The sequence below is a fragment of the Ochotona princeps genome, chromosome 1 (assembly GCF_030435755.1).
Source record: "Ochotona princeps isolate mOchPri1 chromosome 1, mOchPri1.hap1, whole genome shotgun sequence".
NCBI classification, from domain to species: domain Eukaryota; kingdom Metazoa; phylum Chordata; class Mammalia; order Lagomorpha; family Ochotonidae; genus Ochotona; species Ochotona princeps.
Genome location: NC_080832.1, coordinates 714771 through 733474, shown reverse-complemented (window position 1 = coordinate 733474; position 18704 = coordinate 714771). Strand labels below are relative to the sequence as shown.

The window sequence follows — 18704 nt, the reverse complement described above, 5'->3', positions numbered from 1 at the left end:
GCAGGGACAACGCACAGCACCCAAGTCCTGGAGAACCTAAGGGAAGGATACGAGAGTAGAAGTCATTCACTGCAGACAGGCTGGTCACGTGGGCACCGCTGGCCACCGAGAGCCTGTGCACCGGCTGGAACCAGCTCTTCGGGCTATATCTGGAAGAAAGATAGAGACTGAAGACACTTCGCTTCCCTCTCCCAGAGGACCACTCTGATACTGAGGAAAGCAGAGAACTGCCTTAGAAGTTAGTTTTCCATTGGGAAACCCTGATTTTTCTTTTAGGAAAACTTCATAAAAAATAATATATTGCATATAGTCAGAAATAACTTATTCCTACTCACAGGACAGAATTTGGCTCCTAACACATGCACAGTACCTGCCTTTCCACTTGAACCTAAGGCTTACAACACTCTAGAGCAGCCAAGCAGCCCACAGGAGGGTTCCAGGAGGGAGACTGCACCCCAGCAGCCACAGGGAGCTGTATGGGAGAAGGGACAGGCCCAGGCCCCAGGGGAGGCCAGCCTGAGGTGCAGGAAGGAGCAGTGATATTGTGGTCCCCAGGGGAGGTCAACCTGAGGTGCAGGAGGAAACAGTGACGTCGGGGACTGAGCTGACAGGGACCACGGTCATCAGCATGATGTCTTTGGAGGATGCTCAGTGGGAACCTAGGATCAGGACAGAGAGGTACAGGGAGACAGGGACCACCGGGAGTGGACATCCAATCTGAGGACAAATAGCAATGTCCTTACAGGGAGGAGGATGGAGGCACTGGGACACCAGGGCAGCCTGCAGGGCATAACCACACCTGGCTGCCCTGCTCCTTACTAACCTTTTTAATTTAGATAAGTGAACAAACATCATGTGTTTCATAAACACAGACTTAAGAGTATAATGACACTCCCGCCACCCGGCCTCCTCCTTCCCTCCTTATATTCTGTCATACCCACACTTGAGGGTCCGTGCTTTCCAATCTGGGCTGTGGTTCTGGAATGATTGCTCTATGCCTGGGTCCAGCCCACCAGCGACACTACCATACCAGGAAGCTTCACCCACTCTGCCAACAGAGCTGTGCGATGGCAATTGCTTTTGTCAACTGGTGCCACACGGACGTGAACTACCCATCACAGAGATCCAGGCCTCCGCCTCGGGAAGCAAAGAGACTTGCCAACTTCAACACTTCACCCAAGAGCTACCAAACATCATCTAAGAGCTGACAGACACGTCCTGGGCACACACCACGCAGGGGCTGAGAGACACGTCCTGGGCACACACCTCCCCAGGGGCTGACAGACACATCCTGGGCACACACCTCCCCAGGGGCTGAGAGACATGTTCCTGAGTACACAGTTACTTCTATGTGTTACCTTGGGCAATGCCCTCTCTGCTTCAATTGAGCCCTGCTTCCTTCCTGTAGTTCAGGACCTCAGGCTGAGGAGAGCTGAAGTGCCTTAGCTAATCCGGCTCATTTCTCAATTGTAGGTCAGAATTAGTGTTTTTTGGTTTTTTTGTTTGTTTTGTGAGGATTTTTATTTATTCAGATCACATTATTTTTTTTCTTTTTATTTGGTTTTATGACACAGTTTCATAGGCTCTGGGATTCCCCTAACCCCTCCAAAAAGCCCTCCCCCCATACTGAATTCCTCCACATTGTTGCAGTAGTACAGTTTAAATCCACTCATGATTCCTTCATTGCAAGCATTTATTATGCATAGAGTCCAGCATCTTATTGTCCAGATAAATTCAACAGTTTCATTGGGAGACCATCCCTGGTCTGAAAGATTAGTTGGCAAAAATATCATCCCCTCCAATGTAAAGCCACAACACAACATCAACAACAATTTATAGCATCATGGAGTTAATTTACATGGTATTGAGTGACCAATATGTTAGAAAGTGCAAGTTCTTAACCACATCCTGTGACTACATCATTGACATTTCAATTTTAGTTAATACACAACCAGCTGCTATACACCTTAAAATGGTTATAGGGTACTAATCAGTTGTCTCGTGTCTATTTTCACTATCATATTTAGCAGCTTATAGTATTCAAGCATGATTTTTACTGAAGTTGGCAAATTTTAGGATAGTCCAAACAGGCTTATAACTCTAACAAGACATATGTTAACACTTGAGGTACAGAACAATTTTAGGAGGGGTGTGCAGAGAAATCTTCAATACCTTAGTGAGGAGTAACTAATCTTTGTGTCCTACCTAATAGGTATATGTGAGCCCAAGCTGACTATTTCCTGCCTGTTCTGAGCTTTCCTTATTGGTCTCTGTCTATCGGATCTAATTTTCTTTTTGTTGTGGTCATTTGGGGAGTGAATCAGCACACAGAGGATCTTTCTGTGCCAAACAGTACAGCATCCCACTGTCTACACATGTCCAACAGTTTCATTAGGAATCCATCTTTCATCTGGAAGCAGGGATGCATGTTGCATTGTAAAACCATGTCCAGATATGGTAGACCCCAGTATTCATCATTATACATTTACATAATGGAGAAGCCGTGAAGCAAGGTCAACAACTGGTATGAGCTAGAACAACAGCCTCAACAACAACAACAACAACAGATTACAGCGCCATGAAAAAACACACCACTGAGTAACCAACACATGGGTGACAAAAAGGAAACAGAAAAGTCTCTTGGGGAAAATGATGCCACTGTGTAATCCATGAGCCAGTGATTAATTCAACAAGAGAAAAGAAATTTTTTGGAATAAATAAAACTAAAATCAAACAACATTGAATCACATGGCACACAGCCAAAAAAAAAGAAAGAAACAGAAAACAGTATGGATCATATTATTGAAGTTAAATTTTCCATAATGGTTTTCTTATATAAGACAGAATATATGGTATTTCTTCTTTTGTGGTTGACTCATTCCACTGAGTATAATGGTCTCTAGTTGGGACCACCTAGTTGTAAATAGTATAATTTCATTCTTCTTAATAGCTGAATAATATTCCATGGAGTAGATGCACCACAGTTTCTTTAACCACTCTTCTTTGGACGCACATCTGGATTGTTTCCATGTTTTTGTTATTGTAGATTGTGCTGCTGCAAATATAGGATTATAGATCCCCTTCTCATATGTGGATTTCACTTCTATTGGATATATTCCCAGGAGCAGGATAGCTGGGTCATATGGCAGGTTTATTTGCAATTCTCCAAGCACTCTCCATACTGATTTCCACAGTGGTTGTATGAGTCTACAATCCCACCAGCAGTGAAGGAGGGTGCCTTTCTGCCCACATCCACGCCAGCAGATGTTGCTAGTTGAGTTCTGAATGTAGGCCAATCTCACTGGAGTTAGCTGGTGCCTCAATGTGGTTTTCATTTGTATCTCTCTGATGGCTAGGGAGCCTGAGCAACTTTTCCTATGTCTGTTAGCCATTTGAATCTGTTCTTTTGAAAAATGTCTGTTCATTTCCTTGGCCCATTTTGTTCCAGGGTTGTTTTTGTTGTTGTTGTTTCTGTCCCTGGGTTTCTGAAGCTTTGTAAATCCTGAATATTAGTCCCCTATCGCTTGTGTAGTGTACAAAAATGTTCTCCCATTCTTGGTTGCTTCTTCACTTTGTTAATTGTTTCTTTTGCTGTACAGAAGCTTTTTAGTTTGATATAGTCCCATTTGTTCGTTTTGGTTTTCATTGTCTTTGCTTTTGGTGTCTTTTCTAAGAAGTCTTTCCCTGTTTCTATATCTTGGAGTGTGTTTGTTATGTTTTTCTTTAATAGTTTGATGGTTTCTTGGTGCAGATTTAGGTCCTTGATCCATTTAGAGCTGATTTTCGTATAATGTGACGGGGTGGGTCTTGCTTCTTAATTCTGCAAGCTGCTATCCAGTTGTCCCAACAGCATTTGTTGAAGAGATTGGGCTTTTTGCCTGGATTGTTTTAAGTTTTCTTGTCAAAGATTAGTTGACTATACATGTGTGGGTTCCCTTCTGGTGTTTCTATTCTGTTCCATTGATCTTCTTCTCTGTTTCTGTACCAGTACCAGACTGTTTTGATGACCACTGCTCTGTAGTATGTCTTGAGGTCTGGAATTGTGATTCCTCCAGCTTGATTTCTATTTTTCAGGGTAGCTTTGGTAATTCGTGGTCTTCTGTGATTCCAGATGAACTTTTGTATCATCTTTTCTATTTCTGAAAAGAATGCTGTTGGGATTTTGATTGGGATTGTGTTGAATCTGTATATTGCTTTTGGTGATATGGTCATTTTGATTATGTTGATCCTGCCAATCCAGGAACATGGCACAATTCTCCAATTTTCAAGGTCTTCTTCTATTTCCTTTTTTAATGTTTTGTGGTTTTCGTCATAGAGGTCTTCCACATATTTAGTTAGCTTGATTCCTAGGTGTTTAAGATTCGTCTCCTCCTAAAGGGGACTGTACTTACAATTTCTCTCTCATCCATGGAATTATTTGTGTACACTAGTGCCATCAACTTGTGTTCATTAATTGTGTACCCTGCTACCCTGCCAAAGTCTCTTATGAGTTCCAATAGTCTCTTGACTGAGTCTTTTGGTTCTCCTATGTAGAGAATCATGTCATCTGCAAATAGAGATAATTTCATTTCCTCTTTTCCAGTTTGGATTCCTTTAGTTGCTTTTTTCTTGCCTAACAGCTCTGGCAAGGACTTCCAATACTATATTGAAGAGTAGTGGTGACAGTGGACATCCCTGTCTAGTTCCAGATTTTAGTGGAAAGGCTTCCAATCTTTCTCCATTTTGTATGATGTTAGCATTGGGGTTTTCGTAAATTGCTTTGATTGTGTTGTAGAATGTTCCTTCTATGTCTATCTTGCTTAGGGTATTCAGCAAGAAGTGGTGTTGGATTTTATCAAATGCGTTCTCTGCATCTATTGAGAGGATCCTATGGTTTTTATTTGTCAATTTGTTGATGGGATGTATCGCATTTATTGATTTGTGGATGTTGAACCATCCCTGCATGCCTGGCATGAATCCCACCTGGTCCGGGTGAACGATCTGCCTGATGTGTTGTTGGATCCTGTTGGCTAGTGTTTTATTGAGGATCTTTGTATCTATGTTCACCAAGGATATCGGTCTGTAGATCTCTTTTTCTGCTGTTTCCCTATTTGACTTTGGTATAAAGGTGGTATTAGCTTCATAGAAAGAGTTTGGAAGGATTGCCTCTCTTTCTGTTGTTTGGAAAAGCTTGTATAGGATTGGGGTAGGTTCTCTTGAAACATTTTGTGGAATTCAGCAGTGAAGCCATCTGGTCCAGGACTTTTCTTGGTTGGGAGGGCTTTAATTACTGATTCAATCTCAGTGCATGTTATTGGTCTATTTAGATTTTTAATTGCTTCTTGATTCAATTTTGGTGGATTGCATGTGTCCAAAAATCTATCCATCTCTTCTGGGTCTTCTGATTTGTTTGCATATAGTTGCTTGTAATAGTTCCTGATGATTCTTTGTGTTTCTGAGGTATCTGTTGTTATATCTCCTTTCTCATCTCTGATGCTATTAATGGGTATTTTCTCCCTCCTTTTTTTTTGATTAGTTGGGCTAGTGGGGAGTCTATTTTGTTGATTTTCTCAAAGAACGAGCTCTTTGATTCATCTCATCACTGCCCCTGTGAACCAGGGGAAAGGGTGTGGCCCTGGAGTCACTACATTGCCCTGTGAATCGGGGGTTGGGGGCTGTGGCCCTGGAGCCACTGCACTGCCCCTGTGAACCAGGGGAGGGAGTGTGGCCCTGGAGCCACTGCACTGCCCCTGTGAACCAGGGGAGGGGTGTGGCCCTGCAGCCACTGCACTGCCCCAATGACCCCCTACGGCCCAGGGAGGTGGTGTGTCCCTGGAGTCACTGCACTGCCCCTATGACCCACTACAGCCCAGGGGAGGGGGTGTGGCCCTGGAGCCACTGCACTGCCCCTATGACCCCCTATGACCCAGGGGAGGGAGTGTGGCCCTGGAGCCACTGCACTGCCCCTGTGAACCAGGGGAGGGGTGTGTCCCTGGAGCCACTGCACTGCCCCAATGACCCCCTACGGCCCTGGGAGGTGGTGTGTCCCTGGAGTCACTGCACTGCCCCTATGACCCCCTACGGCCCAGGGGAGGGGGTGTGGCCCTGGAGCCACTGCACTGCCCTGTGAACCAGGGGAAGGGGTGTGGCCCTGGAGCCACTGCACTGCCCCTATGACCTAGAGCAGGAAGTGTGGCCCTGGAGTCACTGCACTGCTCCTATGAACCAGGGGAGGTGATGTGGCCCTGCAGTGACTGCACTGCCCCTATGACCCAGGGGAGGGGGTGTGGCCCTGGAACCACTGCACTGCCCTTGTGAACCAGGGGATGGGTGTGGCCCTGGAGCCACTGCACTACCCTTATGACCCAGGGGAAGAGGTGTAGCCCTGGAGCCAATGCACTGCCCCTATGACCTAGAGCAGGTAGTGTGGCCCTGGAGCCACTGCACTGCTCCTATGAACCAGGGGAGGGGGTATGGCCCTGCAGTGACTGCACTGCCCCTATGACCCAGGGGAGGGGGTTTGGCCCTGGAGCCACAGCACTGCCTCCCCAGGAACCAGGGTCCAACTCAGCACCCAACAGGGACAGACCAGCAGGGGTTGTCTGTGCTGCCCACCTCTCCAGTACAGTGACTTCCAGCTCTTATATTTAATAAAGCTTTATTGGCTTATTTGAGAACCAGAATCACAAACAGCAACAGGTAGAGATTTTCTGTAGCCCTCCGAGGTACATGAACAGGAAGCTGGATTGGAAATGGAGCAGCCAGAACTTGAATTAGCACCATATGGGATGCCGGCATCACAGAGGACCACAGCTCCTTGCTGGTGAATGAGCAATGGGCTCGGTCAAGCCAGGAAAAGCCACTCACCTATACCTGGGTTACAGAGGCATACACAGTCCATCAGTGAGAAGGAGACATGAAATAGCAAGAATAGAGAAACAATCTGGCGGTCTCCTTGTTCACTTTTCATCTTGTTGCCTGTGTCATTGGGGTCACAGCCTTGAAATCACGGACAAACCCAATCCAAGACTTCCTCTGAGCACTCTCCTGATTTCACAGTTTCAAGTCTCATCCACTTTGAGCTCATGTGTGTGTGTGTGTGTGTGTGTGTGTGTGTGTGTGTGTGTGTGTGAAATAGGGGTCCTTTCCTTCTTTGGCATATGGCCATCCAGTTTTCCAAAGCCATTAGCTGAGGAGGCCTTTCCTCCTTCACAGGTTTATGGCCTGATTTACCACACTGTTTTGATTATTGCAGCTTTGTAATATAATTGGAATCACTGAATAGGATGCCTCCAGCTTTTCTTCCTCAGGACTGCTTTAATTATCTGGAGTCTTTTTGTGGATCCTTCCTTATGTGTTTCATTTTATTTTCAATTTCGTAAGACACAGATTTTCAGTTGGGATTGCTTGCACAGCACTGACAGTTTAACAATAAACCTTTCGGGACCGGCGGCGTGGCCTAGAGGCTAAAGTCCTCGCCTTGGAAGCCCCGGGATCCCATATGGGTGCCGGTTCTAATCCCGGCAGCTCCACTTCCCATCCAGTTCCCTGCCTGTGGCCTGGGAAGCAGTCGAGGACGGCCCAAAGCCTTGGGACCCTGCACCCGCGTGGGAGACCTGGAAGAAGTTCCTGGTCCAGGCTTCGGATCGGCGCGTACCAGCTCGTTGCGGCTCACTTGGGGAGTGAAACATCGGATGGAAGATCTTCCTCTCTGTCTCTCCTCCTCTCTGTATATCCGGCTTTCCAATTAAAAAAAAAAAAACAATAAACCTTTCAATCCATGAACATGAGCTTCTTCTCATCTTTGTCTTCTTTAATTTCTTTCATTAATGTTCTGCAGTTCTCAGTATGCAAATGTTTGCTCCCTTGGTCAACTTTATTCTTAAGTATTTTATTACTTTGGTGTTATTATAAACAAGATTTGTTTTCTAATTTCTTCTTTCAAATAACTGTTACTTTTTAAAATTTAAATTTAAGATAGTTAAGATACTTTAAGATAGCTATTAAATATGAAAGTAATAGATTTTTTGCATGCTAGATTTGGACCCTCCAATTTTACTAAGTTTATTTTGTAGTACTAACAATTGTCCATCAAAAGAAAACCTTCTAAATAGCAAAGGACACAACCAACAGAGTGGAGAGATAACCCGCAGAATGGCAAACATGTTTGCAAACCAGATTCTGATCAGAGTTAACCTATATAACACATAAGAAAGGCCTACAATCCAACAGCCAAAAAATAATAACAATAACCAGATTAAAATAGGCTTAAGACTTGAACACACATTTAGTCCTAGTTTTAAAAAAATTAGAATAGACAGAGAACAACAAGGAAAGCTTAGAACTAGACAGGAAACACTCACACATACCTTACTAGGTAGGACCCTAACTAGGGTATGGAGGATTTCTCTGCACACCCCTCCTAACAGTGTTCTGTGCCTCAACTGGTGACATATGCCTTGTTAAAGCTATAAGCCAGTTTGGACTATCCTAAAATCTGCCACGTTCAGTAAAAATTATGCTTCAACACAATAAACTGTTAAATACTAAAATGAAAATAGACACGAGACAGCTGAACAGTATCCTATAGCCATTTTAAGGTAGATAGAAGCCAGTTGTATATAAACTAAACTTGAAATGTTAATGAAGTAGTCACAGGATGTGGTTAAGAATCTGCATTTTCTAACATATCAGTCCTCAATACCATGTCAATTAACCCCATAATGTGGTAAACTGTTGTTGATGTTATGTTATGGCTTTTAATTGGTCAGAATGATATTCTGCCTGCTCTGCCTTTAGACCAGAGATGGTCTCCCCAAGAAGCTGTTGAATTGATCTGGACACTAAGATGCTAGACTCTATGCATGGTACATGCTTGCAATGAAAGAAGCATGACTGGATTTGAACTGTACTACTGCAATAAGGTGGAGCAATCCACCATGGGGGGAGAGCATGGGGAGGGGTTGGGGGAACATCAGAGCCTATGAAATGATGTTATAAAATGAAAGGCAATAAAAATAAATTTAAAAAAATTTTTCAAAAGTAAATGGCCAGCACGAATATGAAAAAATGTTCAATGTTACTAAAAAGTAGGGAAATGCAAATCGAAGCCACCACAGGATACCACCTCACGCCTGCCAGCATGGCTTGCTCACATCATGCCCAAAAAGAGCAAAGAGCAGAAGATGACACTTCATGTGGCAGCACAAAATGGGACAGGCGAGCAGAAAACCACAGGGGTGTCCTCAAAACCGCACGACTCAGAGCCCACTTCCAGGTGTACAACCAGAAGGACTGACACTGAAATCTCAAAGAGACGTGTGCATCCACATCACCACAGCACTGCCCACAGGGACAGGGTGTGAATGAGCCCTAGTGCGTGGCCAGGGATGAACAGGTTAGTCATGCAACAAAACATCCCTCAGCCTTAAAGAGGCAGACATGGTGAACTGAAGACAGCACTGTGAGGCACACCTACCACACGAGACTGCCACCCTGAGTATATGACACAGCACCCAGGGAGGCATGCCTACCACAGACGAACTGGCACCCTGAGTCTATTACACAGCACCCAGCAAGGTACAACCACCCTTCTGAAGCACTCAGCACCCAGGAAGGCACAACCCTGCAGAAGGACTGCCACCCGAGTCCATGACATGGCACTCAGGGAGGCACGCCCACCACAGAAGGACTGGCGCCCCGAGTCCATGGCATGGGCCTGTTGCCCAGAGGGCTCCAGACCGAGAGTGGCAAGGTGGCTTCCAAGGGCTACAGAGCGAGCCGTGACACCGCTGAGCAATGGCAACACCTCACACCCATTCAAGCAGAGGTGGACAGGCTTGCCCTACACAGACCAAAGACAGCCATGCCTGGGAACAAGCAGGCAGCTCGCCCCATCCAAGGCACCAACGTGAAGGAGAAGCCTACCAGGTGAGCCACACCGCCAGGGTGTGCAGCCACAGAAATGGAGGCCAGGAGCACAGCTGCCACAGGTCTGGGGCCAGCCCCCAGTGCAGAGCCACGCCTTCCTCTCCCGCCACCAAGCAGGAAGAAGCTGCAAGGTGTGCACTATGCACACGGGGCTGAACAGAAGTGTCCTGTCCCTGTGGCAAGGCACCAATCCACAGCTGAAGGCTGGGTTGCCAGGCACACTGCTGCTGCAGGTGTCTCGGCAGCTGAAACCCAAAACCACACAGTTCAGACACTTGGATTAATAAGAGTACTTGAACACTTGAACATACAAGAGTATAAAATTACATGCACACACAGCTACAGAAAACACGAGCCACAGCTGGGATACAAGCACCAGCACAGGACAGAGAGGAAAGGCTAGTGTTTGGCCTGGGAAGACGCCCACACCCCACAGGGCAGTGGTTCCAATCCCGGGCTCAGCTCCAATGCCCAAGTGTATCTTCATGCTAATGTGCACCCATGGAGGCAGCAAGAAGCAGCTTTAATGCTTGGACCACTGTCAATCCGCGTGCAAGACCTGGATGCATTTCGGGGTTCCTGACTGCATCCTGGCCCAAGCACAGCTGTGCAGGCATTTGGGGAGTAAACTGACAGATGTACGTGGGATTTATCTTTCTCTTTCAAATAACAATAGAAATATTTAAAAATACATTATCCTTAAAGCTATACAAATTTTGATAGCAAAGACAGCCCGACGTTGTTCCCTGTCCAACCTAGACCTGTGTGTATTATTCCGCACAGGTGTCTCCATTTCCTAGTGTGAACTTCTACGTCACCAGCTAAGTCATGTTGTCAAGCACAGAATCATATGAGAATCAGAACAAAGAGAGGTCAGAGCCCCAGCCCTGATGGGCACCTGGGCTCCTGCAAGGACATCACAGGATGTGGGTGCTGTCCTGCTGAGGGATGGGTCTCTCACCTGTTGAGGTCGTCCCTGCAAGGGTCCAGGTGGTACTTCAGTAGGTGCACATCGGGGCCGGAAGACAGCAGCAAGAATGTGTCCATGTAGTAGAACTGTGCTGAGTGAACAGGCCTGGGGAACACACCTCTACCCTGGGATGCAAACCAGGAAGGTTAACAGGCACCAGTGGCCCCATCTGAGCACCCCAGGTCTGCTGACTTTAACCACAGGCTCTCTGCTCCTAAGGGGTGGGGGGATTCCAGCCATTTAAAACCTTTCAGATAAAATAAAGTTTAAACCACGAATGAGCATAGTAATTAGCAGGGATGCTATTACAGCTGGATTTCAAAACTTGGTGCTAAGGCTGTGCCTCTCAGAGCAGTGTCAGCCACCTAACCATGCACCCACGCGTGGCTGTCGGGCTGCATCCACCCTCCGTCTCAGTCCACTCTACAGTAAACACCCCTCTGAAATGTCAACACTTTGCATTCCATGTCTCGCAACTTCACAAATCAGAGCCACTTGCCGCATCCACCTCTCCCTTTCCTGTCATGGTGTCTCGTTATGGCCATCTGGTCCCACTGTCCCCATCTGTTCAGACAAGACATGTTTCTCCCAAGAGATTCGTGTAGTATCCCCTCGGCCAGGACTGTCACCTCTGTCATAAACCAACACTAAACCAGTGGCTTCTAGCTTGGCTGTCAGGTAACGGCATGTGCACACACATGTGTGCAAGGGCATGTGTGTACACATTACATGGGTGAACAGCATGAACACACATTTAACTAAATGCTTCATTACTTAGTAATTGTCACTGCACTGAAGCAAATTCCTGATGGGAGTCCAGGTCTCGACCTCTAGTAAGGTAAGGGAACAGGACTGCTGTGGCCACCGAGGGCAGCACCCCCTTACCAGAAGTAACAGGAGCTCCTTCCTGCAGAGGGACCACACTCGCAGGGCCCCATCCTGGGCCACCGAGAGCAGCCACCTCCTGTTGTGGCTCCAGCAGACAGTGCTCACAGCTCCGTTGTGACCTGGCGGCATGGGAGGAGGGTGTAGACAGGGTCAGTAGTGTCTGCCCTGCACAGCACCCCTGCACCTGCAGCTCCCAGGGACGCCAAACGAACAGGACCAGACACCAGTCCGAAGGTGGACAATTCTGGCCTCATAGTTCGTAAAGTGCAACATTCAAAATAGCTGTGCATCCGTGAAAGCACATTTTAGCAAAACGGTGAACAGCACAACTATGAGGAGGTCTGTGGGTAAATGAGTCTTTTCAAACCAGGATTTTTCTAACATGGAAGGAAAATAATTTACTGAGCAAACTTATGTAGGATCTGATCATGTTCTGTGAGATCTGAACATTTATCTGAACTTTAAAAGGCTGTCTTTAAATAGACAGATAGATAGACAGGTAGATTTATTTATTTATTTATTTATCTATTTATTTATTTATGAAATGATTACAAATAGAGGGGGGAGGCAGGGAAGGAGTGAGGCTGGGAGGCAGAGAGACAGAGAAATGGAAAGATAGAGTTTGACCATTTACTCACGGTCCACTACCCAGAAGGCCACAACAGCTAGGGCCAAGCCAGGCCAAAGTCAGGAGCCAGAAACTTCACCCAAGTCTCCATGTGGATGCAAGGGCCCTGACTTGGGTCATCTTGTCCATTAGCAGGGCGCTGGATTAAAGGTGCAGTAGCCAGGACTTGAACCAGTGCCCATATGGGGTATCAGTGTCACAGTTGCGGCTTCACTGGCTGTGCCACATCATCAGCCCTAAGAAGGCTGTTCTGACTACAGACCCTGGAGCTGACATGCTCTTTAGCACTAGAAGTCCTGCACAGTTGGGACGTAGGCCTGGGGAACACAGCTGTGGTGAGACAAGAGCGCTTACTTACTGTACTTACTGTACAGCAGCCCACCTGCTCCTACACCAGCCTGGCTGTGTCCCAGCTCAGGCCTGTTACTTTAGGGTGGGCCCTCATCCCCAGACCTGACTTCTGGGTCCATCTGGCTGGCCTGGAACAGTAGGCATGCCTCAGGCCCAGGGAGGTCACTCAAATAAGATTGTGTCCCACCTGCTAAGTGTCCCCAGGTTACCACCTCCTGTTCTGAGAGAAGCAGAGCGATGTGTATGCTGCACAAAGGGCCACTGGGGGCTGTGCAGAGGCCGTGAAAGACAACAGCCAGCAGGTGCCCTGATTGCTGAGGGATCACATTTTACCTCTAGCACCAAGGGCAAGTGACCTAAGTTACCACTCTGGGAAAACCCTGGTCATCAAGGGAGGGTGGCCACCACCAGCATGTCGGTCTGGCACACGTAGGGCACACAGCAATCTAAAGATGAGGCCACGAATCACAAATCACAAAATCACATGGGTCAGAAAACCAACAAGGAAAAATGGAATGACACAAAGACATCTATAACTCACTTTGTAGTCCGAGCCCAAGAAGCCTTAGAGCCAAAAATCTACTGAGCAGGTAACCCTCTGATGTAGCTTTGCTACCCCCTTGTGTAGACTTTGGGTAGTTCCAACATCATATTGAGGCCAGACTCCAATCTGCTCCCCTGCCCCTGAGCTGGCCGGATAAGCGCACCATTCAGGGTTGGGCTTAAGAGAGTCACCTGCAGACAGCACCCAAGACACCCATCTAAGTGGCAATTCGGCCTGAGACTCCACATCTCTCTCAAGGACCAGCCCTGGCAGATCCTGAAGGTCCACGTGCCAATGCCAAGCCCACTTATGGCCAGTCTCACAGAGGGGAGGAGGAGCAGCGGGATGGGAAGCAATTTCCTGGGCCTGGGCCTCTGCCCTCACCCTCACATATGCTCACTTACTGCCCATTTCCTGTCCAGCAGAGGAGTGGCCAGGACACCTAGGTTCACCCAACCTTACACAGGGGCTGCCGTGCTCCATGAGTGAGAACACCAATTGCTATGGGACTGGCCAAAACCAGGCCCCTTTCCCGTTCCAGACTCCAGCCCCCAAAACCTGGATGTGCCTTGCTGCAGCCCTGAGGGCACCTTCTGGTGCCCTCAGACTCCCAGATCCCAGAAGCAGGTGGTGGAGACTCAGCCAAGCTCCTTCCACATTTCCCCAGGCTCTCCATGGGGATCAATTGTGGTGTCCACTGAAGACAGGCAGGCTCCCACTTGATGCTACGTGACAGCTGACTCCCACTGGTCACCACCTGAGCCAGTGTCCTATAGCAGAACTGGGGTCCACACAGGAGGAAAGGAGTCAATCCACAGGCGTACAGCAGGTGGAGCCCATGGGAGAAGGAACACAGGGGGTAAGGAGCAGCTGGCAGAAAGAGCACTCCTGGCAGGTGCAGGGCTCTGTCCACCTGACCCAACAGAACCCAGAGTCTGCCTATGCCTGGTGCACCTGACACTGGTCATGAAGGGTTTTAATGGAGAACAGTCTAAACTCGGAAGCACAACACTGAACTCCAGGGCTGAATCAGACATGGTCACTCCTGATGGTCTTCAAGCTGGGCAGCACACCTGGCCACAACCTCAGAGGCCCTGCCTTCTCCCAGGAGAGAACTTCAATTCACAGTAGCCTGATGTGTCTCCATTAGGATGGAAACAGAAACACCGCTTTTCATGTTTCCTGGGTGTGTGCTGAGGAACCAACAGTATTTTCAAAGTCAAATGCTATGACACTTAAACACACAGTGACTAGGACTGTGTGAGAGGATGGCGAGGGTACCACCCCAAAGGAATGCTGCACACCCCGCTTCCCTGCTGAACTCACGCAGGCCCACGGTGAAAACCCACAAGGATGCCACCGTCAGCCTCACAACTGTTTGCATCAGCTGCTCACCTGCAGAACCTCCAGGTGCCTGCAGCTCTCCATACAGCTGGCACAGAGCTGGGCTCTGTCCACACCACAAAGGGCCTCCCTGGATTCATGGGGGCACCAGAGGCAGCAGAAAATGCCAGCCTGACAGGCTCAGAAATGTGGGCAACAGCACACTTTTTGCTTGCAAGCTTGGCCCCCTGCTTCCCAACAAGCACACCCTTGGAGGCAGAGCCCACTGTTGCTCAGACAGATAAGGTGGAGAGAAATACAGGAAGATTGTGTGGGTGTATATGTGTGCAGGCACATGTGTGTGGGGGTGTGCACTGATATATAAGTATGTGTGATTGTGTGCATGTGCATGTGTGTGCATATGTATGCTAACATGTACACTGTGCAGGTATATGTGCATGTGTGTTAACATGCATGTGTGTATGTGGTGTACATGTGTGCTAACAAATTGCTGTGTGTAGTGTACATGTGTATGTGCAAATGTATGTTAATGTGTGTAGTCTGTACTTTTGTATGTGCATATGTGTTTATGGGTGTGTTGTGTGGGGTGTGTATGTACATGTGTGTTAACGTATGTGGTGTGTGGTGTGAACATGTGCATATGCATATGTGTGTTAATGTGCACTGTGTATGTAGTGTGCATGTGTATATGTATTGCATGAGTATGTTAGTGTGTGCACTGTGTGTAGTATTTGTATGTGCATGAGTATGTTAGTGTGTGTGCTGTGCATGTAGTGTATATGTGCATATGTTTGTGTGCTTGCATATTAATGTATGTGGTATGTACATGCATATACAAAGCATGTGTATGTCATTTTGCCTTGTGTGCTGTGTGTGGTGTATGTGAATATGTATGTGCTAGTGTGTGTCATGTGTGCATGTGTATTGTGCTGCATGTATGTGCATACACACGGTGTATGCCTTTACATGTATGTATGTGTGTATGTGCTTGCATGTGTGTCTGTGTGTGCATCTACGATGAATGCATGTGCATGTGCGGATATGTGTAATATGTGTTTGTGTGTATGTCTGTACATGTATGTGTGTATGTGTGCATGTATTGTGTGTGTGTGTGGATATGTGTAGTGTGTATGTGTATATCTTTGCATCTATTTGCATGTGTATGTAACTGTAGTGTGTGTGTGTCCTGAAATATCCACCCAGGATAAATCTGAGGTGAGCCCTCAAAATTTCAGCTTTAGAAGAAGCAAACTGCATGTCAGAGCTAATAAGTTGAACTTACCACCATCCTAACAGCCTGCTCTCATTTCACAGCTACTTTCTTTAAAAGCCTCCTTGCCTTGTTCATGTACAATCCTGTTAAGCTACAACCTCCACTGGATGTCAAAGTATATTTCAATTGTATTGCTTCTTGTTGATTGAGTCTATTTCCAAGAGTTGACTTCCCACACTCTCCTATGATTCCACAAACGTTTGGCTCTTGGCAGACAGAGGGCCCGCCATCGCAGCAGCTGTGATTTGGGCCTCACCAGCCAAACTCACTCAGTCCAGGGATGTGCCAGGAACAATCCGGTGCAAAGCTCATCCTGACACAACAGCCATGAGAAGCAATTTGAGTCTAGGCTTTGTTCCATTGTTGTTTAAAGGGGAAAATGTGCAGCACAGCAAGCGACCACCCAGCCCTAAACTCACTTTAAAATATTACCTGAAAAAACAACAGGCTTTCCAGTAAGGCTGGCATCAAAGACCATGGAGAGATGGTTGGCCAAGCCACAGGCCAACCTACGTCCATCTCCTGTGCAAGACACACGAATATTCTGTAAGCACCGTGACAGTTAACCCTCTGTTCACTGCCTCGGGTAGTGAGAAATCTGAAGCATCTGGCTGCTAACCGTTAGCACAGCAGTCTTCACAAAGGAGCTGCCTGACATCGAGCTGTTGTTAGTGGGGCGGGGCCTAACAGGCCAGCTGCTCTTCAAAGAAGAGCTAAAGAACAGATGGCTGACCTGCGGGCCCAGCTTGCAGGACTGACGGACAAGCCGGGTGCTAAGTACCAATACCCACGCTCCACTCCTGAGTACTGAACACCCAGGCTCCACCCCTGAGTACTGAGAATCTAGGCTACACCCTGAGTACTGAACACCCACATTCCACCCATGAGCACTACACACCCACGCTCCACCTCTGAGTACTGAACACCCACACTCCACCCCTGAGTACTGAACACCCACGCTCCACCCCTGAGTACTGAACACCCATCTCCACCCTGAGTACTGAACACCCAGGCTCCACCCTTGAGTACTGAACACCCACTCTCCTCCCCTGAGTACTGAACACCCACACTCTACCCTGAATATTGGACACCCAGGCTCCATCCTGAGTGCTTAACACCCACCCTCACCCCTGAGTACTGAACTCCTAGATTCTGCCTACCTGAGTACTGAATGCAGCACACAGCCGCTGGCTTGTATGCCACAGCCACCTGCTGGCCAGGTTTAGTTGGTACAGAATTCTCCCAAGGGCAGCCCTTGCTATAAAGAAAACAAGCAGAAATAAAAAATTAAAGTGAAATTTCAAATAAAAGATAAAATGGAGATAAAGTGGATCTCTCCTACCACTGACTCATATGTCCCATTATACTGAAGCTGAATGTGTCTGGTATCTTCTATTCAAAATCAAATTATTCTTTAAAAAGTATTCCATGTATATATTTTAAACATGAAGTAGCAGGATTTCTCAAGGCAAACACAATTTCTCACGGTAGACACAAGCTGGTATGTACATTTTCAGTAAGAAAAACATCCCATTTTTCTTTCTCTGCTCTCCTCATGGCCATTACAAAAGTTGCCGCAGATACACCCTGAAAACAATGGGTTTCCATCCCACTGAAGCAAGAACTGCAATTTGAAAATGTCTTAAGGACACTGAAGCTGCAGAACAGGTTAGCAAGTCACCACTCTGCATTGGTCATTCACCTTTGACACCTTGGGGCTACCCAAAACAGTGAGCAGGCTCACTGCACATGGCCCTGGAAGGAACCAACGCAGACCCAAAGTGCCATCTCCAGTGAACACGCAAGAACATCTGAAACACTAATTGATGAGTGACCTGCCTTCTACAAATGGCTTCGTTGCCATGAGAATAGTCCCATGGCTCCATATTTTTAAAAGCTGAGGAAGGTAGAAAGAAGCACTAACCCTAAAGTCCAGCACAGTGTAGTGACAAGGACATCGGACTGAGGCAGAAAGTCCCCATTGTCAGAGTCCAGTAACCAACATATCTGAGGAGCAAGCACAGATCTAAGAAGGCAGCTCTCCTCAGGGCCACAACTACAACCTTGGCATGTCCCTCACCTACAAGGACCTACCAGCTGGGTACAGAAGTGCCAACATCCATCGTACTCAATGATTACAAATAGCTGAGTTTAGAATCTTTCAGACTTTATTAGGTACACATTGTCACAGGCAGCACAGACTTACAGACCCACTGAAAGAGGACAACAGGAAGTAGCAAGCCAGCAAAAAGGCTAAGAGTGCCCACACATAGCAGAATATCTATAGTGGCCAGAATTCTGTGAATGCAATGACTGCACAAACACAGGCAGGATATCCATAAGAGGGCATAGCCTGAGAAGGGTTCAAGGTATTCCTCAACTCTTTTCTCTACAGAAATACGAGCACCAGGTGCCAAAACATGCATACAGTCACAGACTGCTTCAAGGTGTCCAAATCAACCAGTGACATACGGCCACCCAGTTCTAAAGACTACAGCATTCCCGATGACACACTCACCAACAGCATCATAACTACAGCATTGAAACCACTACACCTTGTCTGTTGAAACATCAGGATGCAAAGCAGTAAGACTGCTGAGCAATAGCAATCTCTGAGAAATATTCATTGAAAGCATCATGCCTACAGCATTTCCCTGTGACACACTCACCAACAGGGTGGTGACCACAGCATTCCCCGTGACACACTCACCAACAGGGTGGTGACCACAGCATTCCCCGTGACACACTCACCAACAGGGTCATGAGCACAGCATTCCCTTGACACACTCACCAACAG

At 47.2% G+C, this 18704-nt stretch overlaps 1 protein-coding gene across 2 annotated transcripts in view; it reads right to left on the bottom strand.

The window, feature by feature from the left end:
- Nucleotides 1-18704, bottom strand: part of WDR27 (WD repeat domain 27) — a 142082-nt gene that overhangs the window by 73636 nt on the left and 49742 nt on the right. For both annotated transcript variants that reach the window (XM_058671000.1, XM_058671490.1), the window contains exons 16-20: nucleotides 17068-17165; nucleotides 16340-16429; nucleotides 11765-11886; nucleotides 10871-11004; nucleotides 52-149 (exon numbers count right to left, since the gene is read on the bottom strand). In XM_058671000.1, coding sequence (XP_058526983.1) covers nucleotides 52-149; nucleotides 10871-11004; nucleotides 11765-11886; nucleotides 16340-16429; nucleotides 17068-17165 — 542 coding nt within the window. The remainder of the gene's footprint in view (nucleotides 1-51; nucleotides 150-10870; nucleotides 11005-11764; nucleotides 11887-16339; nucleotides 16430-17067; nucleotides 17166-18704) is intronic.